General features: G+C 46.9%; 1 protein-coding gene across 1 annotated transcript in view; it reads left to right on the top strand.

Moving 5' to 3' along the window:
• LOC142407562 (protein ELYS-like) overlaps positions 1-22,348 on the top strand; it is a 57,814-nt gene extending 35,466 nt beyond the window's left edge. Inside the window, exons 30-41 of the mRNA XM_075497184.1 lie at positions 1,226-1,328; positions 2,240-2,346; positions 3,030-3,214; positions 5,330-7,075; positions 7,694-7,882; positions 18,688-18,843; positions 19,074-19,237; positions 19,355-19,540; positions 19,710-20,085; positions 20,287-20,441; positions 22,059-22,188; positions 22,289-22,348. Of these exons, the coding sequence (XP_075353299.1) occupies positions 1,226-1,328; positions 2,240-2,346; positions 3,030-3,214; positions 5,330-7,075; positions 7,694-7,882; positions 18,688-18,843; positions 19,074-19,237; positions 19,355-19,540; positions 19,710-20,085; positions 20,287-20,441; positions 22,059-22,188; positions 22,289-22,348 (3,557 nt within the window). The remainder of the gene's footprint in view (positions 1-1,225; positions 1,329-2,239; positions 2,347-3,029; positions 3,215-5,329; positions 7,076-7,693; positions 7,883-18,687; positions 18,844-19,073; positions 19,238-19,354; positions 19,541-19,709; positions 20,086-20,286; positions 20,442-22,058; positions 22,189-22,288) is intronic.
• Positions 22,349-23,492: the final 1,144 nt, after the last annotated feature.

The raw sequence follows: 23,492 nt of genomic DNA, 5'->3' as shown, positions 1-23,492 counted from the left end.
TGATGAAGAGCTGGGAATGAAAGTAGTGCAGGAACAGGGAGAAGATGTGCAAACACAGCTACAGTCAGTATTTGACAAACAGAGCTCGGTCCGCTCAACTCCTTTTTTATAAAAGAAGTTTGCTCTTCCTGGGACAGGTATGCAAGTGTCAGAGTTCTGTGGCTGAGGTCTTGAAACGGTTCCTAGCAGTGAGCGTGTACTCCAGGATCAGTGCATCATATGCAGCCGGATTCAGTCCGAAGTCTGAGCTGATTCTGGAGGGTCCTGGAGAGTGATTGTTGCTATTGAAGTTCCTCAGCTCCTTTTCTTTTGAAATAACAGGCTTGCCCAGATACGGACTCCATGTACACTCATCTCCAGAGCTGAGTGTTTCTAGGAAGAGAGCTCAAAACTTTTGCCTGTCCTCCTGTAGATGTCTCATATTGGGACAAGAAATCAAAGGTGCTTTTCGTTAAAAAGAATGGTGAGGCGCTAATCACTAAAGAATAACCTTATGAAGAAACTTGGTCGTTGCTGGACTATGGTACAAACAGTTCTGTACAATTTCAGTACCCTGGAAGCACTAGAGGGCAGTCAGTACAGCTCTTGTTTGGCCTGAGCTAGCAAAGTTACCCCAGTCCTGCACGCTGCCTGCAAAGGTAATTGCTGGATGTGGAGGAAGCAGACAGTAGGAACAAAGAAGCAAAGGAGGATGTGTCTAAAATGGAACCTGTTGAGAGCAAACCAGGTTAGCAAGCAGTTGGGTTTCAACACCACCAGTCAACCTCTAGAGAAAAGAACAAGAAAAGTCCTTAGACGCCTTCTTGTAGAAGAGGGGAAATGGAGTCAAGAAAGGAAAGCAGCATTGCTGGAATGAGAGAAATATCCAAAGAGAAATAAGAACACTTACTCCCCAATTGTAAGAAGGAGGGATGTTTTCTGCAGTTTTTATGTATTAGGTCAGTAACGTACCGAGTTTAGTTTGCAAGCAGAATATCAATGTTTCTTTGCTATTTTGATATCTTTGGTGACGTTGTTTTCTTGCCTGAAATTGTACATCAGACTTCTTGTTTTCCTGGAAAGACAAATTCAGACCTTCTGTGCATTTGAAGTCTCGGTAGCATTATTTTGTTAGATCACTATCCTAGATGACATGCATAAAGGCTCACTTCAAAATCCTATGAGCCTTTTAAAAGAAGTGATGTTAAGTGCAACAGGGAAGTCATCCACCTGTCTCTTCTTGTAGGGTTTGTGGAAGAGTCAAATGCTGAATGTCTTACCCTTCCTGAGGATGGTAAATTGGTGTTTAAAGCTGCGGAGGCTGCTACTTTTGGGAGTGCCAGTGAGGGGTAAGTTTATGAAATAGATACGTCTTTGGGTTCACACAACATGTAACTGCTGGCTTTCCTGTGTTTGAAAGCCATGATTCTGACCTGGTATTGGTTCTTTCCTGTGTTCTCCTATATAAGGGCTTTTCTATTCCTTTCTGTCTGTGACCAGAACAACTGGTTTGGCATGACTAGAAGTCCAACTGAGTCGCTGTCAATTTGAGCCTTTTTTCTCAAATCATGGCAGACCCCAAAGTATGGCGATAAAGACTCCATTCACCAGGCTGTATACACCTTTTTACAGTGTGAGGGTTACTAAGCAGATACTGTGAACGTAAGCCCTGCTTTTGTCTGAAACTCCTGTAGCTACAAATTGCACCTGGCATTCCTGTAACCTTAGTGGGTTTCTTTGGGGGTTTGAATACTTTCTGGCAGTATTTTATGCACTTGTTTTCTGTGTGTGCTCAGTTAGCATCTATTGGTTTATGGCAAGGGAAGCCGTTTTCTCGCCAGGTACTTTAAAAGCTGCAACTGCTTAGTGATAAAGACAGAATGTCAGCCATGAAATAACCCTTAATTTCAAGTGGTAACGCACACGGGTGCAAACGTTTGTTCGGTTTCTTCTGAACCTCGCATATAGCAGTTGCACTCTTTCCACAGAAGACAAATAATATATTATTCTTTAATACAACTCTGTTGTTATGTTATTATGTAGTGTTAGGTAGCTGGGCAGAATGTTAAGTAAGTTCTTGGGTCATGGCATAAAATGAGCCACAAATTGCCTGTAGCTGTGTTGGTAAAGGCATTTCTAATTTTTCTTAATTTTTTCTGTTTGGAAACGTGAAGATTTCACAGTGAGAAAGTAACGTGTAAAGCTCTTCAAGGTTTGTTTTGAAGCTGTATGATGAATTTCTCTCTTTCTGTTCATGAAGTGAAACCAACCAGGAGGAGTCCCCAGCGCCCTCCGCGTCAGAAGAAAAAGCCATAGCAGTTGCAACAAACGCACAGCTTTCTGAATCCCCGGAGGCAGACAGTGCATGTATGTACAGTATGTTGGAGATGTTGTGTGAGTTAAGGTAGCTGAACTCCTTAGTAAAGTAAAATGTGGAGTTTGCCATACCACGAGAGGTGTCTCGGACTGAAGTACTACTGGCATGTTACTGCTAACTTTCATTCAACTGTAGAGAGAATACCCTCCTCAGAGAAAGTCCTTGTCGAAAACGCACACTGAATGTTCCTCTTCTTGACAAAGATTTTGAGAAAACGGGTAGAATGTAGACTATGAGAAGGAGCGATCAGTATTTATTTGAATGTTGTACCCCACTACTCATTTGTGTGCTGTGGGGATCTGCTGCTTGAGTCACTATTTTAAAAGATGATGCATCCTCGGTATTCCGGCTGTGAAGAAGCAGCAGCTATCAGTGTGTCTTTCCAGCCACCCTTTCCTCTGCTGTTCTTTTTGTCCATGGACTTGCCAGCTGATTTTCCCCTTCCCCTTTTTCTTTTTTCTTTTTGTTTTTGTTTTTTTTTTCCTCCTCCATATTGTGGGGCTGCCTCCTTTACAGACAGACAGTTCTGGCTTCTAGGTTTTGGAGAAAGCCCAATAGATGTGGCAGGATGGAGAACTGTACTGTTGGCTCCTGTTCCCCCTGTTACTTGCTGTTGCTTAAACCCGAGTCTTTTACATAGCAGATAAGTTACAATGATATAAATCTCTTCCAGCTGTGATAAGTATCCTTGACAGTGAGGCTATGGTCAGTACTCCTTCAGAAAATCGCCTGGAGGGGAAGCGTGTGGATTTACCTAAGGAAGGTAACCGAGAAGCAGCTGAAGTTGAAGAAAATGTTCCTTTTCCGCAGGAAGAAAGAACTGTTTCTAACAGTCTTCCTAAAACAGAGGAAATTCATGTAAGTAAACTATTTTCCCATTTTGCAACTTGAGGGCAGTCCTGTCTTACTGACAATTAGAAGGCACCCCAAAGTGTCTCCGTTTCTTTAGCTGGCTAGCACAAGTTAAAACCTCATTACGTAAGGGCAGGTACATTTTTCTCCTATGCGTTTCCTGTCCCTACAGCAGAGAATGGAACCTGTCAAGACTTGGGCCTTTGAGAGCTGTACTAGTACCAAAAAGTGCCTAACCTATTTTTTAAAATACCCATGCGTTCGCTTGGTTTTCTAGAACTTAAACGTTTCTTATTTGACTTAAAAAAGAAATAGTTTTGATGTTAAAGGCAATAAGAAAAGCTGGGGAGTGCAGCTTTTCGATACTGGGGGCCATTTAGCGAATGACAATATGACGTGGGAACCAAACTCATTTTCAGAATGGTTTAGGTGCTTCAGTCCTTTACTATTTGTTCCTGATTAACATAAACAGAATTCCCAGGGATGAGTTAATTTCAGTGTCAAGATATTTCCAGCTACTTAAAACTCTCGGGCTTTTGGGGGTTGTTTTTGTTTTTTTTTTTCTGTAAACCCATGTTTTTTTAACATCTAAACTTGTACAATATGAATCTTAAAAGGTTGTTCACATGGACTGAAAACGAGAACTAGAGCTTCTCCAGTTGTCCCAGGTTTTTCCCCAGGTTCTTCCTTGCTTCTGCTGGGGCTGATGAGGTATTTGGAGTCCTTGTGGATGTCCTCTAAGTACCATACGGAGTAGAGCGTCAAATTCCTGTAGGATTATAGTCACAGGAATTAACACTAGCCAGAGTGAAATACAAACTGAAAGGCAGGCGTACCACACAGACATTGGTCTTAAGTAAGGGACAGTGCTTTTCAGTGTCCCAGATTTCAGATGAAGTTAAATAGGCAGTCACTTACTTATTTAGCTGGTCTCAGCTTTGGGATTTAGGACGACGCTGTAGAGAAGATGATTATAGACTTGGGAATACATAAATCACTCATGGGAGTAGATGGAAAATTTGTGATGAGAAGAAGGGAGCAGGTACCTGAGACGGTCACAAAGCTCCTGCAGTCATTCATGTAGCAGTACAGTGGAGGTTTTTCTGCTTTCGTTGTAACTGGTTCTTACTGATTTAGATGTAAACATCTGGTTTGGGCTTGTCTACCTCCACCAAATTTAGAACAACCTACTTACTGCTTTCCTGTTTGCAGATTTGTAAGCATAAAAGGAAAGTTTATGCGGACTCGCACGTCTTGAATTCAGTTTTGAAGCAAGGCATGTTGCTATAACGTGATGCTTTCGCAACTTTTGACAAGGCAGGAGGCAAGAGAATAAGCAGATTCTATGGAGACTCCTGCTGAGCGGCTTCTTCCTTCTGCCATCGTTGGCTATCGCTGTCACTTAGAGGGCTGGGCAAAGGTCCCTCCACGTTGATTAAATTATCTGGGCCATTTGAGTCACTGGAAATAGGTAACAGATAGTACTTTTGTTCTCAACATAAAAGCTTGAGTATCTCATGTGGGTCTAGAAGGAAAGACTAATTGCTCAGTACAGGGAACTACAAAACACGAGACGGAGGTATTTAGAATATACGTGTTGTCTCATGCAATCCAAGTGATTCCTTAAAGTGCAGTCCTGAGTTGTCGGCTGTGACACCTGGCCAGTTTGACGGCGTGTTGCGGTGACAGCTGTTGTGACTGCAACTTTAAACTTTGGGGCCATAACTGTATTTTACCCTGTTAGATGCAGAGTCGGTCACTCTGTGTGGATTTGTGGTCAGGCCAGGGAGTACTGCAATGTGATGATTACTGCCAGTTGTGTCTACCGCTTGGATTGTAAAACTGCTCACTTCGTTCACGGGTGGCGGCAACTCGTTAGTCGTGAACAGAACTATCAGAAATGGAGCATGTGACTGCATACACCGAATACTCTGTTCTCTGTCCCTTAAACGCATAAGCTTTTAGCTGTAGTAGAGAGTACGTTGTACGTTTCTAACTTTACATTCAGTGGTGATCTGAAAGGAAAAGCAGCATTTCACTCTCCTCAGTTTCATCTAGCTCACTTTGAAGTTAGTCTGTCTGGTAATTAGTAATGCATTAACAGACATTTCTTAACTTCAGGTTATTGAAGAGAGTGCGGTTAAGGCACAAACCTCCGAAGAAGCACCTGAAACATCACCATATAGTGAACACCACCCATCAGGCAATCTTCAGTACAGCTATGACAGTACAGAGCAACGGGCTGCATGTGATTTGCCTGGTAACAAAGATGGCGAATGCGATGCAGCTGAGGGAGATGGAGAGCATTTTCTATCTCAGAGTAATTTCACTTTATTCTTGGAAGCAGAAGAAGGTGAAGCGGAGACGGGAGACCCTACGTTAGTAGATGCTTCTAAAGCGGCTGGCACAGCAACAGAGGAAAAACCTGTGAACAGTTTTGGAAATACTGAAAAGCAAGAACATGTTACAAACTCAGTGTCCACTGTAACTAGTGATCAGGAATCTCAAAATATTGCAGAGTCGCTGCCATACGTGCCTGAACCCATTAAGGTAGCTATTGCTGAGAACTTGCTGGATGTAATCAAAGACACAAGAAGTAAAGACTTTACCTCTGAAGTGGTAGAACAACCTATTCATGAAAACATAGGTAAAAAGGTAGCTAGATTCCAGAAGGCAAAAGCTCCCTTAACAACTGTGCCAGAAGGAGTGGAGGATGAAACCAGCATACAGCAAGTAGAGTACGTCATCACTCCGAGAACCCGCACAAGGGGACAACCGAGTAGAGGTCTAAGTATTGCATCGGCAGGCGCTCAGCAACTACTGAAGAGAGACAAGCCACTTTTGTTAGGACTGTCTCCTAGGAGGAGTACCAGGCGAACGAAAGAAGCATCTGAGACTTCTCGTCTTCAAACAGAACAAGATGCTCAAGATGAGCAAATACCTGTGATACCTGTGACTCCTAGGAGAGGTAGGAAGCCTAAACCGACTAATTCCGAAAAAGGAGAAAGCAGCCATTCTGATGGACGAGCGTTGTCCGTCAGTACGCAGTCCACAGCCGTTACTCCAAGAAGAGGATTCAGGAGGGCAAAGGAAGCTGCCTCTGAGCTCTTGGAAGAGGCTAATGAGGAAACTTCTGTTGCTGAAGGTAGCCTTATTGCTTCTGCTACTCCCAAAAGGCCTAGAGGAGGAAAAAGTTCAGCAGGAGATCAAGCAACTGGCCAGGTTGACACTGATCAGAAGATAAAGCCGGCAGTCAGTCCCGGTAGAAGTGCAAGAAAACCGAAAAGCATTAATTTACAAGTTACTGGAAATATTGTCAAGGATCAAGAGGTGCAGCCTAGTGACCAAGTCCTTTTACCTGTGCCAGCTAAAAGAGGCAGAAGAAGAAAGAAGAGTTCATCAGAAGTTTCAGAAAATTCTGACCTTGATGTGTCTAAATCATCGCTTCCTCAAACAGAATTTAAACTGCCTGTCACTCCTAGAAGAAGTGCTAGGAAGGGGGCACAAAATCTCTTGGCAGACACAGCATCTCTCTCTGCTCAGGAAGACATACATTCAGGTGGGAAGGTGGAAGTCCTTGATACTCCTAGGAGAAGAAGAAGAAGAGTTCCACATGCTGAACCAGAAAAAATGGATACTCCTGAGCAAACGCCTGCACAGCCAACTGAGGAATCAGCCACACCCAGGACTACAGTAAGGACAGGGCGTCGGGGCAGAAAGAGACGGTCAGTATCGGAGGAGAGCACAGGGGAGGAGGCCTTCCCCCAAGGACCTGGTGGCAGGCCGTTGCTGCGTGAAGGCAGAAACCCATCACGACGTGGTGAAATACTACGAATTTTAGCAGAACGTATTACAAGAGCATGCCCAGTGTGCAATTAAGGCCACAGATAACTAAGTCGTTTAATCCCCCATTGGAACCTCCTCTCGTGGAAGACTACTCTCAGGGTTGTCAGCACAATAAATTGATTTGCTGCAATTGCATCAGTTCCCATGTAACTACTCATAAATAGCTTAGTTGTTGATTTCTGGTGGAGAAAACACAAGCTCCAGGCAGAAGCCAATCCACAGTTTGTCATGAGTTGTTAGGCAATGCTTGTAAGGTAATTAGTCTAGGCCAATCTGAAAATACGATGAAATAATAAAATTTCAAGTAATAAGATAGCATGTGTTTCTTATTTTGCTTGTACTTTTGTCTTCTGTGCAAAACTTCTGGGTTTCCGTTCCAGGAATGCTTTTGTCACCAAAGTAGTCAAGAAGATGAGTGTCTCTGGTATGCTTGGAGATCAACGTACCGTGGTTCCTTCTGAACTAAAGCTGTTCCTAAAATGAAATGCATTTTGCAGTGCACCGTCCTATGCGGATGCCCAGCATGGGAGGTAGAGGGAAAAATGCAAGTTACACTTACTGATGAGACTAAACCAGGAACGATGAGTGGATGACTGGTTGCTGGTATTTTGATACTACAATTGTCATTTTAATACACAGAGAGAGAAGGATGCAGGAAGTAGGGGTGTGATTCCTACAAACGCCAACAGCGCAAGCACATATGACCCTGGGAATCCAGGGCACAGGAAATCCTTTACTTTTGATCTGGCCTGTTGGCCTCATAGTAGCTTCCTGAAGGATGAGAATGGTATGCTCATCTCAGCAGGATCCAACAGTTTTGCAGGCCAGGTAAGACTATTCAAAGAACCAACTAAAAGCAGTTTTGGCTAATACACAGTTGTAGAGTGGTCAGCTTGCTTATCTCCCGTTATTAACATCCATGTAAGTGTAATGCAAATGACTGGCATTTATCAGTTTACTGGTCTGAAGCACTAGCTAGCTTTTATCTACATTTCTGTCACCCTGGAACTCAGTATTACTTTCAAGTGTGTTTGCAAAACTTGATTCCTAACTTAAGCTATTAGTGGGGGCACTCCTACCGGACAGCAGTGCTTGTGTATGCATTTGCTTGCTCAGCTATGAAGAGGAGGCACTCGATCGTTTTTTTACAGAGAGGTCTTTTGTGATCTTGGTCAAGGAGTGTCATTTATTTCCAAGATCTTTCCAGGTTGTACTTTTAAAAAGACTCAGTCAATTTCAAATTAGCAAAAATAGAAACGGTGAGTATATGGAGCAACTCACAGTACAAGCCATACTGGATCCTATAAAATAGTGTTGAATAAAAAGCTGATGTAGTACAGCTCGATTTACAGACAAACCCTAAAGTGATAATTAGTCACAGGCATAATTAATTGATCCCTAACACGAGAACCAAAAATGTTACATTTTAGTAAACTTTTTTTTAAAAAAACCTTTACTTTCTTTACCTACCTCTTTAACTTTCTTTACCTACCTCTTTAACTTCCTTTACCTCTTTCATCCCTTGTAGTACTTTTCTTCTTTCTCCTTTCTGTATTTTGCTCCTTTTTGGTTTCGACTGGGATAGAATTCATTTTCTTCCTAGTAGCTGGAGTAGTGCTGTGTTTTGGATTTAGCATGAGAATAATGTGGTAACACACTGATGACCGAGTTGTCGCTAAGCAGTGCTTACACTAAGTCAGGGACTTGTCAGCTCCCCAAGCTCTGCCAGGCGCACAAGAAGCTGGGAGGGAGCACAGCCAGGACAGCTGACCCCAACTGGCCAAAGGGCTATTCCATAGCATAGGACGTCATGCGCAGTATATAAGCTGGGGGGAGGTGGCCGGGGGGCAGTGATCGCTGCTCGGGGACTGGCTGGGGGTCAGTCGGTGGGAGGTGAGTGCTTGCATCACTTGTTTTTCCTGAGTTTTCTTCCTCTCTCACTCTTCTGTTGTTTTCCTTCTCATTACAATGTATTGTTATTATTATTTATTATTATTATGTTTTATTTCAATTATTAAACTGTTCTTATTTCAACCCATGAGTTTTCTCACTTTTACCCTTCTGATTCTCTCCCCTCTCCCACCGCAGGGCAGTGAGCGAGCGGCTGTGTGGGGCTTAGTTGCCAGCTGGGGTTAAACCACGACAGTCCTCTTTGGCACCCAACGTGGGGTATGAAGGGTTGAGATAACGACAGATCTGACCAGAGCATGTTAAAATAAATGCGTTATAAGCATTCATTTTTTTAGTTTAATAGTCGCTGGTCACAATGGTTTGTCATTTGCGCGCATGGTTGTATGATGTAAGATACACACTTGCAGTATGTGTTCCCGGCGGTGCGGTTTGTCACTTCTGGGAGATGGGTCAGGACTATCATTTTACTGTACCGTGTAACATCGGCTTACGAGACGATAACGTCACTGGTCAAAAAACCGATTGGGAAGTTGTAGTTGGTACTGCCGTCATCTCCGCACCTCGGGCGCCATCTCTCGCAACTATTAATAATGACACGCTTTCTCCTTCCACTCCTTCCTTTCTCCTCACAGCTTTTCTCCTCGGAGACCCAGTCTAGGGGGAAGACGGGGAGGATGGTTTCCCCCGTTCTTTCACCTTCCCTTTCTCCTCCAGGCTAGTGCCACCAGCTCTCGAGAATGTTGCATACCCCTGGGATGTTCAAGCCAGCATGCTGCTATTGCTCTGTCTTCTGAATGTGTTTCAGGCCTTGTTCAGGGTTAAACAACTATTTTAAAAGATCACCCAGAGATCTGCCCCGAGGCTGGAGGGTCATGGGTGGCATGGCATGTGGGAGAATACGGGCAGGTACTTAGAGAACTTCTCACCTCCAGTGGTCTGGAACTTCACTCCCCAACAACTCCAGGATCCTGATGAAGTGATAGAATGCTTGAAAAAAAAAAATGCCATAGTTATTCCAAAGAGACGCAACTGATCGCACTGTGCTGGGCCTTGGCTACTATCTACCAAACACTCCTCGGTATTATGCAGCACCCTCAGGGAGAAGAGAGGGAAAACAAACCGACAGGCACTGCGGCTACTCCAGCCCCGGCGCCTGGCACTGCGGCTGAACCAGAGAACCAACCCGTGCCAGTATCAGTCACCCCCGTAGACAAGGAGAAATGTTGGAAGCAAAAGTCAGCTCGTTTAGTAAGGGAGGATCAAAAAGCAGGGCCATCACGAGGAGAGGAGGAGGAAGAACTCGTAAACGAGACGGAAACCACCCGATCCCTATCCCTGAGTGAGCTGCGAGACATGCAAAAAGATTTCAGCCATTGTCCAGGTGAGCACATTGTCGCCTGGCTGTTCGGATGCTGGGATAATGGGGCCAGTAGCCTGGAATTAGAGAGTAGGGAAGCCAAAGAGCTGGGATCTCTTTCTAGGGAAGGGGGCACTGACAAAGCGATTGGAAAGGGGCACAGGCCCTCAGCCTCTGGAGGTGACTTCTGTCAGGTATGAAGGAAAGATAACCATTCAAGGAAGATGTTACATATCGCCCAGGCAAATGGACCACCGTGGAGAGAGGTATCCAGTACCTGAGGGAATTAGCCATTAGCCACCAGGTCATTATGGTGACCTGGACATCGAGCAGTTATCCAAAGATCCAGATGAAGTCCAGTGCACACGACCCATGTGGCAGAAGTTGGTACGGAGCGCACCAGTGTCATATGCCAGCTCATTGGCAGTAATGGCCTGGAAAGATGGAGAGGGACCAACGGTGGATGAATTGGCTGGCCAGCTCCAGGAATACGAAGGAAGTATCTCTTCCTCCCTCATCTCGGCTGTGGAGAAACTGTCCTGGGAGGTCCAGCAACTCAAAGAGGATAGGTCCTACTCCCCACCTGTACGGACCAGTATCTCAGCTATTAGGAGCCAGCGTTCTTCTGCTCAAGGGAGAGGATATAGAGGGTACACACCACGGGCACCCTGTGGTTTTACCTGCGTGACCACAGAGGGGACATGAGGAAGTGGAATGGAAAAATCTCCCTCGACCCTAGAGGCGCGGGTACGTGAGTTGCAAGGAAAAACAATCACACAAGGGGGTTCTTCCAGGAAAATTGCTGCTCCAGTTTCCAGTGGGCAGTTCCCCAGACAGAGTAGAAGGGCTGATCTTACTCCTGACTTTAATGAAGGAACTCCTGACTCGTATTTACAAGAAGTGGGTAATGAATACTATGACCAGGACTAGAGGGGCCCTGCCTCCAGCCAGGTGGAGGAAAGGGACAACTGGGCTTACTGGACTGTGTGGATTCGATGGCCTGGCTCATCAGACCCACAGGAGTGGAAGTAAACAGCTGTCCACCTTGCCTGCTCTCTCAGAGGACCCTTCTGTTGTGGGGTTGCTGAAGGTCAAAGAACAACAGGTGCCAATCACTACCACAACGGTGCACCTGCGGCAATATCGCACCAACTGAGACTCCCTGATTCCCATCCATGAGCTGAATCGTTGACTGGAGAGCCAAGGAGTGATCAGGAACACTCACTCACCTTTTAACAGTCCTACATGGCCAGTGCAAAAGTCTAATGGAGAGTAGACACTAACAGTAGACTATCGTGGCCTGGACGAAGTCATGTTGCCGCCGCTTGCTGCTGTGCTGGACATGCTGGAACTTCAATATGAACTGGGGTCAAAGGCAGCCAAATGGCATGCTACAACTGATATCGCTAATGCGTTTTTCTCAATCCCTTTGGCAGCAGAGTGCGGGCCACAGTTTGCTTTCACTTGGAGGGGCGTTCAGTACACTTGGAATCGACTGCCCCAGGGGTAGTCGAACAGGGTGAAGCTCTGGAATATCTGCACTATGTTGATGACATCGTCATCAACAATATTTGGGGCAATACAGCAGCTTTCTTAGGCGTTGTGGGTTTTTGGAGAAGGCATATTCCAAATTACAGTCTGATTGTAAGCCCTGTCTATCAAGTGACCCGGAAGAAGAACAATTTCAAATGGGGCCCTGAGCCACGACAAGCCTTTGAACAAATTAAAGGGGAGATAGTTCATGCAGTAGCCCTTGGGCCAGTCTGGGCAGGACAAGATATGAAAAATATGCTCTACACTGCAGCTGGGGAGAATGGCCCTACCTGGAGCCTTTGGCAGAAAGCACCAGCAGAGACTCGAGGTCTACCCTTAGGGTTTTGGAGTCGGGGATAGAGAGGATCCAAGGCCCGCTATACTCCAACTGAGAAAGAGATATTGGCAGCATATGAAGGGGTTTGAGCTGCTTCAGAAGTGGTTGGTACTGAAGCACAGCTCCTCCTGGCACCCCGGCTGCCGGTGCTGGGCTGGATGTTCAAAGGGAGGGTCCCCTCTACACATCGTGCAACGGATGCTCTGTGGAGTAAGTGGGTCCCACTGATCACACAACGGGCTCGAATAGGAAACCCCCGTTGCCCAGGAATCTTGGAAACGATCATGGACTGTCCAGAAGGCAAAGATTTTGGAATATCGCCAGAGCAGGAGGTGACGCGTGCTGAGGAGACCCCACTGTACAACAAACTACCAGAAAATGAGAAGCAATATGCCCTGTTCACTGATGGGTCCTGTCGTGTTGTAGGGAAGCATCGGAGATGGAAAGCTGCTGTATGGAGTCCTATACGACAAGTGGTAGAAACTGCTGAAGGAGATGGTGAATCGAGCCAGTCTGCAGAAGCGAAGGCCATGCAGCTAGCTTTAGACATTGCTGTCTGAGGAAAGTGGCCAGTGCTCTCTCTCTATGCTGTCTCAGGGATGGTGGCAAATTCCCCTCCCGTACGAGAGCAGCCCCCAGGCAGCACGAGTGACCAGGAGCACACGAACAGGACTGGCAAACAGGGAACTATTCTATAGACAGAAGGCAAATTCTGTCAGACGAACAGACGAACTATTCTATAAGCAGCTGGGATAAGCCTCACGATCGCTATCCCTCGTTCTTGTGGATGTCTGCTGGAAATACAAGGCAGCAGAGAGGAAACAGTCGAGGAGGTTCCTGGAGCATGTGGCAGATAACTTCCTGACACAGCTGGTGAGCGAGCCAACTAGGGAAGGTGCCCCGCTGGACCTCTTGTTCACGAACAGAGAAGGACTTTGTGAGCCATGTGATGGTTGGAGGCTGTCTTGGGCAGAGTGATCACGAAATGATAGAGTTTTTGATACTTGGAGAAGCGAGGAGGGGGGTCAGCAGAACTGCCACCTTAGACTTCCGGAGGGCAGACTTTGGCCTGTTAGGAGACTGGTCGAGAGAGTCCCCTGGGAGGCAGCCCTAAAGGGCAAAGGAGTCCAGGAAGGCTGGACATTCTTCAAGGAGGAAGTCCTAAAGGCACAGGAGCAGGCTGTGCCCAGGTGCCAAAGATGAGCCAGTGGGGAAGAAGACCGGCCTGGCTGACTAGAGAGCTTTGGCTAGACCTCAGGAAAAAGAGGAGAGTCTACGACCTCTGGAAGAAGGGGCGGGCAAGTCAGGAGGACTACAAAGGTGTAGCGAGGTTGTGCAGGGAGAAAATTAGAAGGGCCAAAGCCAAACTAGAGCTCAATCCGGCTATGCCGTAAAAGACAATAAAAAATACTTGTTCAAATACATTAGCAGCAAAAAGAGAGCTAAAGAGAATCTCCAGCCCCTAGTAGACAGGGGAGGGAACACAGTGACCAAGGATGAGGAAAAGGCTGAGGTACTTAATGCCTTCTTTGCCTCAGTCTTTAATAGCAGGGCCAATTGTTCTCTGGGTACGCAGCCCCCCGAGTTGGAAGATAGGGACGGGGACCAGAATGGAGCCCCCATGATCCAGGGGGAAATGGTTAGTGACCTGCTGCACCACTTAGACACTCACAGGTCTGTGGGGCCTGATCAGATCCACCCGAGAGTACTGAAGGAACTGGCAGATGTGCTCACCAAGCCCCTTTCCATCATTTACCAGCAGTCCTGGCTAACTGGGGAGGTCCCAGTTGACTGGAGATTAGCGAATGTGACGCCCAGCTACAAGAAGGGCCAGAAGGAGGACCCGGGGAACTACAGGCCTGTCAGCCTGACCTCGGTACCAGGGAAGCTGATGGAGCAGATCATCCTGAGTGCCATCACACGGCATGTAGAGGATAACCAAGGGATCAGGCCCAGCCAGCATGGGTTCAGGAAAGGCAGGTCCTGCTTGACCAACCTGATCTCCTTCTACGACAAGGTGACCCGCCTAGTGGATGAGGGGAAGGCTGTGGATGTACTCTTTGCTGGGTAAAGATCTGGCTGGATTGCCAGGCCCAAAGGGTGGTGGTGAATGGAGTTTACTCCAGTTGGCGGCCGGTCACAAGCGGTGTTCCCCAGGGCTCTGTGTTGGGGCCCCTCCTGTGTCCTGGTTTCAGCTGGGATAGAGTTAATTTTCTTCCTACTAGCTGGTATAGTGCTGTGTTTTGGATTTTAGTATGAGAGTAATATTTATAACACGCTGATGTTTTGGCTGTTGCTTAGTGGTGTTTACACTGGTGAAGGACTTTTTCAGCTTCCCATACTCTGCCAGGTGCACAAGAAGCTGGGAGGGGGCACAGCCAGGACAGCTGACCCAAACTGGCCAAAGGGCTATTCCATACCATATGACGTCATACTCAGTATATAAACTGGGGGACTTGGCCGGGGGGTAGCGATCGCTGCTCGGGGACTGGCTGGGCGTCGGTCGGCGGGTGGTGAGCGGTTGTATTATTTTTATTTATTTTATTTTATTTTATTTTATTTTATTTTATTTTATTTTATTTTATTTTATTTTATTTTATTTTATTTTATTTTATTTTATTTTATTTTATTTTTCCCTCCCTTGGGTTTTGTTCCTCTCTCTCTCTTGTTGTTTTCCTTCTCATTACAATTCATTATTATTATTACTATTATTTTGTTCCAATTATTAAGCTGTTCTTATCTCAACCCACGAGTTTTCTTACTTTTGCTCTTCTGATTCTCTCCCCCATCCCACCAGGGGGGAGTGAGCGAGCGGCTGCGTGGTGCTTAGCTGCCGGCTGGGGCTAAACCACGACATCCTGTTTAATAGCTTTATCAGTGATCTGGACGAAGGGGTCGAGTGCACCCTCAGTAAGTTTGCAGATGACACCAAGTTGTTTGGGAGTGTTGATCTGCTTGAGGGAGGAAGGCTCTGCAGAGGGACCTGGACAGGCTGGATCGATGGGCCGAGGTCAATCGTATGAGGTTCAGCAAGGCCAAGTGCAAGATCCTGCACTTGGGCCACAACAAGCCCATGCAACGCTACAGGCTTGGGGAAGAGTGGCTGGCAAGCTGCCTGGCAGAAAAGGACCTGGGGGTGTTGACTGACAGCTGCCTGAATATGAGCCAGCAGTGTGCCCAGGTGGCCAAGAAAGCCAATGGCATCCTGGCTTGTATGAGAAATAGTGTGGCCAGCAGGACTAGGGAAGTGATCGTGCCCCTGTACTCGGCACTGGTGAGGCCGCACCTCGAATCCTGTGTTCAGTTTTGGGCCCCTCACTACAAGAAGAGACATTGAGGTGCTGGAGCGTGTCCAGAGAAGGGCAACGAAGCTGGTGAAGGGTCTGGAGCAGAAGTCTGATGAGGAGCGGCTGAGGGAACTGGGGTTGTGTAGCCTGGAGAAAAGGAGGCTGAGAGGAGACCTTATCGCTCTCTACAACTACCTGAAAGGAGGTTGTAGTGAGGTGGGTGTTGGTCTCTTCTCCCAGGTAGCAAGCGATAGGACAAGAGGAAATGGCCTCAAGTTGCACCAGGGGGGGTTTAGACTGGATATTAGGAAATTTTACTTCCCTGAAAGGGTTATCAAGCATTGGAACAAGCTGCCCAGGGAAGTGGTTGAGTCGCCGTCCCTGGAGGTATTTAAAAGACGTTTGAATGAGGTGCTTAGGGACATGGTGTAGTGGTGGTCTTGGTAGTGTTAGGTTTATGGTTGGACTCAATGATCTTAAAGGTCTTTTCCAACCTATACGATTCTGTGATCCTGTGAAATGCCCTGTGGGGGTGGTTGCAGCAATGGAAGCAGAGTAACTGGCAGCGCAGAGGCAAACCCATCTGGGCTGCCTCATTGTAGCAAGATATTGCTGCCCGGGTGGAGAACCTGGTTGTAAAAGTACATCACATGGATGCTCATGTACCCAGGAGTGGGGCCACTGAAGAACATAGAAACCACCAGCAGGTGGATCAGGCTGCTAAGATTGAAGTGGCTCAGGTGGATCTGGACTGGCAAGATAAGGGTGAATTATTCATAGTTTGGTGGGCCCGTGACACCTGAGGCCATCAAGGAAGAGATGCAACATATAGATGGGCTTGTGAATGAGGGGTGGACTTAACCATGGACACTATCGCACAGGTTATCCATGAATGTGAAACACGCGCTGCAATCAAACAAGCCAAGCGGTTAAAGCCTATGTGGTATGGAGGACGATGGCTGAAATATAAATATGGGGAGGCCTGGCAGATTGATTATATCACACTCCCACAAAACCCCAAGGCAAGCGCTATGTGCTTACCATGGTGGAAGCAACCACCGGATGGCTGGAAACTTATCCTGTGCCCCATGCTACCCCCTGGAACACTCTCCTGGGCCTTGAAGAGCAAGTCCTGTGGTGACACGGCACCCCAGAGGGAACTGAGTCGGACAACAGGACTCGTTTCCAAAACAACCTCATAGACACCTGGGCCAAAGAGCATGGCACGGAGTGGGTATATCACATCCCCTATCATGCACCAGCCTTCGGGAAAATCAAATGATACCAATTTGATTAAGACAGTTAAAGACTACGCTGAGAGCAATGGGTCGTGCGACGTTCAGGCATTGGGATGCACGTTTAGCAAAGGCCACCTGGTTAGTCAACAGTAGGGGATCTGCCAATTGAGCTGGCCCTGCCCAATCAAAACTTTTATGTACTGTAGAGGGGCATAAAGTCCCTGTAGTGCACGTAAAAAATATGCTGGGGAAGACAGTCTGGGTTACTCCTGCCTTGGGCAAAGGCAAGCCCATTCATGGGGTTGCTTTTGCTCAAGGACCTGGGTGTGCTTGGTGGGTGATGCGGCAGGATGGGGAAGTCTGTTGTCTACCTCAAGGGGGCTTGATTTTGGGTGAGAATAGCCAATGATTTGAACTGTATGATGTTAAGTGCTACGTCATACTCTATGTCATTACTACTATAGTTGTTACATGCCATATCAATGGTACTACAGTGAGAATCACCCAGATTAATGAAGAATGAACTTAGAACCAAAGCTGGCTTCAGCGTGCAACAATCCAACACCACACACCATCTCCCCTGCCCTGAAAGACTATTATGACAGATGGAACCCAAAGTCACGGATTAAATGAACCCAACGGACATGGTAGAGGGGTGGCCCATAGATACTGTGATATGGGAATGATATCTGTGTGTATATATCAAAAGACAGGAAAAGCAGTGGGGATTAATTGGAATGTATTGGAAAGTATGGGACCCGGGCATGACATAGATGGTATAGAATAAGGGGTGGATACTGTCCTGGTTTCGAGTTAATTTTCTTCCTAGTAGCTGGAGTAGTGCTGTGTTTTGGATTTAGCATGAGAATAATGTGGTAACACACTGATGACCGAGTTGTCGCTAAGCAGTGCTTACACTAAGTCAGGGACTTGTCAGCTCCCCAAGCTCTGCCAGGCGCACAAGAAGCTGGGAGGGAGCACAGCCAGGACAGCTGACCCCAACTGGCCAAAGGGCTATTCCATAGCATAGGACGTCATGCGCAGTATATAAGCTGGGGGGAGGTGGCCGGGGGGCAGTGATCGCTGCTCGGGGACTGGCTGGGGGTCAGTCGGTGGGAGGTGAGTGCTTGCATCACTTGTTTTTCCTGAGTTTTCTTCCTCTCTCTCTCTCTCTCTCTCATTGTTTTCCTTTTCATTACAATTTATTATTAGTAGTAGTGTTAGTTAATTTTATTTCAATAATTAAACCATTCTTAACGCAACGCACGAGTTTTCTCACTTTTACCCTTCCGATTCTCATCCCCCTCCCGCTGGGACGGAGTGAGCTGCGAGTGGCTGCGTGGTGCTTAGTTGCCGGCTGGGGTTAAACCACAGCATCTTGTTAGTCCCTTATGTTGGCGGACACAGGACTCATTGCTAATTGAAAATGGGTAATCTGTTTCTCTTTAAGCTGGCAGGGGATTTTGAAGATGGTCTCAGAGGACTGAATTTTTTGCTTTCCTTCTGAGGGTTACACAGTTTGCCACTTGTTTGTGGGCTACTTTCCCCTTTACCTTCCTCCTCCTTGGTTTTGAGCCATGTGGCCAATTTCAGACAACTTTGAAGCACTAGGCAGGAGAGAGAGGAAAACAATGAATACGCAGGAAAACAAACTTCATTAGTTTTAGCAGCTCATGGAAAAAGCTTTTTTAAACTCCTCATCTAATGACAATAAGAGAAGCAGAGGGAAGTAACGCCTTTATCCTGGATTTTGCAAACATCTTAAGTCTACAGATGTGAGCTCTCAGTGTAGCTGAAATTTCCCTGGAAAGTGGAACTCTCTGGGAATGAGTTGCTAAACATGCGAAAGCCTGAATAACTACCCCGTGCTCAGCCGTAGTCTGTCTGAATTTTTGTTCTATCCTTACTGAGTGTAACAATACTTTTTCTTATGCTAGTAACAAATTTTGACTATAAATCTCTCTCCCCAGGTCATAGACTTACTATCGAAGTCCAGGAAGCCTGGCGGGCTCAAGAGAGAAGACCAGAAGACCAGAGAAGACCAGCAGCAAGGTTTTTATGTGGACGGTTTGATCGAGAGGTTAATGGAACGAGGGAACAGGATGAGAGCAGCAGCTACGCCTACCGTGAATGCCACCCAGCAGTCAGTCTCACGTGGTCATCCCCATCCAATTCAAACAGGTGTAGCGTGCAGGCAGTGTTTCCACTGTTCAGTATAGCTGTTTAGCACTCTTAATGAATTTAGTCCCGTTAGATGCACCATAAAATGGACTTGTGCAAGTTTCTGCAGACACAAAATCCAGGGTGGCTCTGTTTTCCCTAGACCCGCCATTGCTTATTGCCGCCTGCATGACAGCGAGCAGATGAGAGCATGTTGGGCTTCCTCTCCCTGGGCTGCAGGGTCAGCCCTGCCAGCCCACGTTTTTGGCGCTCGCACCCTGTCCACCGCTGCTGCTCTCGGAGCGAGCATCGCCAAAGGCAGAGGGGCCCTAACCCACAGCCTGCTTGCAGGTTGACTCCGTATGTAAGATCCTCTATGTCCCAAATATTACAAGTGGTCTTCGAAAATGCCTCACTGGTGTCCAGAAATAACCTACAGTTGCTGTTTCTCGCTGGTGGCTGCTGCTCGCCCGTTAGCGCTGTGCAGAACTCCTGGGCTCAGCATAACGAGCGTCCCTGTAGCCAGCAAGCTCATAGAGCGCGGCACAAGCGTGGGGCAGTCTGTGGCACCCCCCTGACCCCGCATAAGGGAACGCCGCAGTGGGGCAGCTGCAAAGACATGAGCCCAGAGGGGCACGTGGCCCGAATCCTGCTGTCCTCGCTGTGCGTGCCCCCGGCCAGGCGGAGGGGTGCTGGGTGGCCGTGGTGCTGCTGCTGACGCGTGGCCGAGCCACCTCAGAGCGGCCGTGCCGGGGGAGACGACTGCTCGCGGCTCTGCTCTGGAGAGTGGCCTTGCTCGTATCGTCGCTCCCACAAGTTTTCCCCTTGGCAGACTGATAGCAGAACTACGGTTTTTGTTGAAGTCCCCTGTCGACAGAGGTCGGGAGGTGTCTGCAGAGCAGCTTACACAGGACAGCCCTGGGCTGGGGCTGGCTGAGGAGGAGGGGGGTCCGGCTGGCCCGGGCGTGCACGACCCATCCTCTCAGCAGCACAAGCGAGCTCAGCTCCCCACGGCTGCTGGCGCCGGCAGCTGCGAAAGCTGCTCGGCCCCGGCAGGCAGGGCCAGTCCTGGGCTCATCCGGAACGGGAGTGGGAGGGAGACGACATCTTTGCAGCCAGGGGAGGCTGGGAGCCAGGGGCGTTTCCGTGCTCCCTTTCTGCGGGTGCAGGGGGTGAGCGTATTGCCTGTTGCTCAGTCCCGAGAGGCGGTAGGTCGTTGGGTTTTAGGCACACCTTTGCAGTTCTCGGACGGAAAGCAACTCCTCACATAGAAGATGTTCCAACACTGGTAACTATCACAACCTATTTCCCTTGCGTTTCTGCAGAGTTTCATTTTCTGTATCTTACTTAATAATGTCTGAGCAATGGATTTGCTCATTTTTCCTGCTGGTGATACCATAATTTAACAGATTTTTCTCGATGAAGCAATCACCAAACAGTCAGTTATAAATGTGATGGCCTTGGCAGGAAGCGAAAGGCAGAAATCCTCCGGATCTGAAAGAGACAGATTGAAGGAAGGAATACCTGTAAATCTAAGTCGAACCACATTAGGAAATGTCATCAGGTATGCTGGTTTTTGTTGTTGTTGTTTTTTTTTTTTAAATCCTTTCCTGTGAAGTAAAAAGTCAATTTCTATATATGAAAAAAATCTTTCCCGCCATTCAGGACTCCTTGGTATGTGGCTAATAAAGTTACTTCAATGAATAAAGCCTGAGATGTACGTAAGCACAAATATACTGAAGCATGTACATAAGCATGAATCCACGGAAGTTTCTAATCTGGTAGCTCCCCCCGCCCTCTAAGTTTGCTTTTGATAGTTTTGCTTATACCATTCACATGTTTTCACTTCATTTTCCCTTAGTGCTCTGGCTGAGGCTGCTACAGGAAAGAGAGGGCTGCATGTCCCATACAGGGACTTGGTCCTGACAAAACTCCTGCAGCCTGCTCTGGGCAGAAGCAGCAGGACCATCATGGTAAATTGAGTCTTGAATTTATAACCCACTTTACCCCTTGAAGTAGAATTGCGTGGCTCTAACGCTGGTGAAAGTGAGCGTAGTTTAAAAGTCAAGTTTGCTTTCTAGGCAACATAAAGGTGAGAGCCTTTCTGCTGGTCAAAAGTTTCTTGCCTCTATTAAAGACATTGCTCACATGGAGAGCACTTCTCTTTTCAGAACAGCGGTGTGGCTGGCACAAAATCTGTCTCTCTCTCTACGTTAGAGATACAAACCCCATTTCTTCTGAAAGAGTTTTCTGCATATTTGTAAAAATTTCTCTAAATATAGATAAATGTAGCTATAAAACTCACAAGCACCTGTTTTATATTTAAGGACAGATTCTTCAGTTGTTAGTTGTGCAAATACCATCAAAGCGGATTGTTGTGAGTTTTTTTGCATTGATGCTAGCGTAAGACAGAGTTACCAGGATTCAAGTGCCTTCAGTGTTAATTTTTGTAAAAACTACCTGTATCTTCTCATCTTTCTTTCTCGTTCTCTTTCTTTTTCTTTGTTTCTTTCTGTCTTTCTCTTTCCTTCCTCCTTTCTTTCCTTCCTCCTTTCTTTCCTTCCTCCTTTCTTTCCTTCCTCCTTTCTTTCCTTCCTCCTTTCTTCCCTTCCTCCTTTCTTCCCTTCCTTCTTTCTTCCCTTCCTTCTTTCTCTCTTTCCTTCTCTCTTACTTTCTTTCCTTCTCTCTTACTTTCCTTCTCTCTTACTTTCTTTCCTTCTCTCTTACTTTCCTTCTTTCTTTCCCATTTCTTTCTTTCTTTCTTTCTGTCTTTCCCATTTCTTGCAAAAATGTTAAGAAGAGTTAATTTACAGCCAGATTATAGCTAAGACACTAGGGTTCTCCTTTTATGGTTAAGGACTTAATGGTCCATTTTCCTGTGTAAATCCTTATCTGTTTTTTGACAGTGTTTGAAACTACTTTAAAAAACAAGGAAAACAACAACAGAAGAAGAAACTAAAAAATAATATTTGACAGGAAATCTTGCTGTTTGCTGGGATTGTCTGGGTAACAGCTTCTTTTTTGTCTTTTGTGCATTGTCATGTTTAAAAGGGCACATCCAGTTGCTCACAGGCAGTTCCCTTATCAAGTGTGGATGGTTTGCTCCAGGAAAAAGCCCAAAACAAGGGTAAGTAAGGATGTTGCAGGCAGGAGCAACAAATATTTCACCTTCGGTTTTCAGCCAGCGGTTTTTGCTGGCTGAGAATGAGCGGCGGATCCGGAGCACGCAGGTGATGTGGGGGTCCCGGCTGGAGGAAGCCCAGAAGGAGTGGGAGTACCAGTATGCCGCTGTGGCTCAGGCGGGTTTCCCGGTAACGGACGTCGCGGCCAGATACCTTAACCTCTGGTCTTCTGCATCTGGTCATCTTCTGGTCATCTTTGAGTTTTGTTACTCACGCACCTCTCTGCCAGCAATGCCCCGACGAGACCCTCCAGGGGCTTTTAAGCTTGGGTAAACTGGCAATAACGTAGCCCTTGGTTAAGGGTCCACGAGATAGTATCAAATCTCTCATGAGTTCAGATGAGACAATATTCTGTCTACTTCTAACTATGTTATAGTTTCGGGTTTTCACTTTGTAGTTCTAAGAAATTATTACTGAAATAAGAGGTGCCAGTGAATGCACCGAGCCATGTCGAAGCAGCTCAGCCTTGTGTCATTTCAAAGTCCTTGACAGGGAGAACCAAAGTTTTTCACGTGAAAACCAGTCACGAGATAAACACCCTAGAACTTGGGGCAGCTGTTGAAAAAAAAGATACACAGTACTGCTTTTAATTTTGGGCACGTTCCTGAAAGCAACCAATGTCAACATGACTTATTCAGCCAGAGAGAAGTTTTGTGGGGGTCTCTTGTTTTTTGCATGAGGCATGCATCCCGCAGCAAAGTTGCTGACCTAAACAGCAGTGCTTGCTTTCTTCCCTAATAAAGCGTGACTCCAGGTCTGGAGCTTCTGGCAATAGAAAGAAGCGTGGTGTCGGTGTTTCAGGTCTAACAATTGCTTCCTGATCATGTTTGGTCAAAGGATGGGAAATTTAGGGACTTAATTGTGTCGGGAATGCTGAACCCCGTTTGGGGTGTATGGCTAAACGTGGTAGTTCAAGTGCCGCCTTAGGCCCATCCGTCTGGATGATCGTGTGAGTCTTGGCTGGCGGCTGTCCCGTGCGTTTGGGCACACAGTACTGCACCCTGTTCTGCTGAGGACAGCTCCTCATTCGCTTGCTGCATCCGCTCGTTTTCCTGCGTGGAATTGCCTGCGCACTGCTTTTTTAAGACAGTGAAATGAACTCGATCGGGCTTCTCTTAATTCCGTGTCTTCTACCTAGCAAGCTGTCGGCTATAGTTTTAGTGAAATAGTGGTGACAAGCCTTTGCTGGTGTGCTGTGGTTTACTTGGGTGGTGGAGAGACTACTGAAATTGGTAGGAGAGAGTCACCAAAAACCTGGGCCTGTTGCCCGTGTTGCCCATGTGTTTGCAGTTCAGCTTGTCAGGTTGCTGTTTGTAAAAGTATGTTTCAGAATTAGGTACTCAAAAGCCGTCCGTCTGGCCGTGGTCCTGGGCAGCCTGCTCTAGGTGACCCTGCTTGAGGCGAGGGGTTGGGCCAGATGACCTCCAGTGATT

The sequence above is a fragment of the Mycteria americana genome, chromosome 3, assembly GCF_035582795.1.
Source record: "Mycteria americana isolate JAX WOST 10 ecotype Jacksonville Zoo and Gardens chromosome 3, USCA_MyAme_1.0, whole genome shotgun sequence".
In the NCBI taxonomy this organism is placed as follows: domain Eukaryota; kingdom Metazoa; phylum Chordata; class Aves; order Ciconiiformes; family Ciconiidae; genus Mycteria; species Mycteria americana.
Note: the sequence above shows the minus strand (reverse complement) of the source record. Positions and strands in the feature narration are given on the sequence as shown.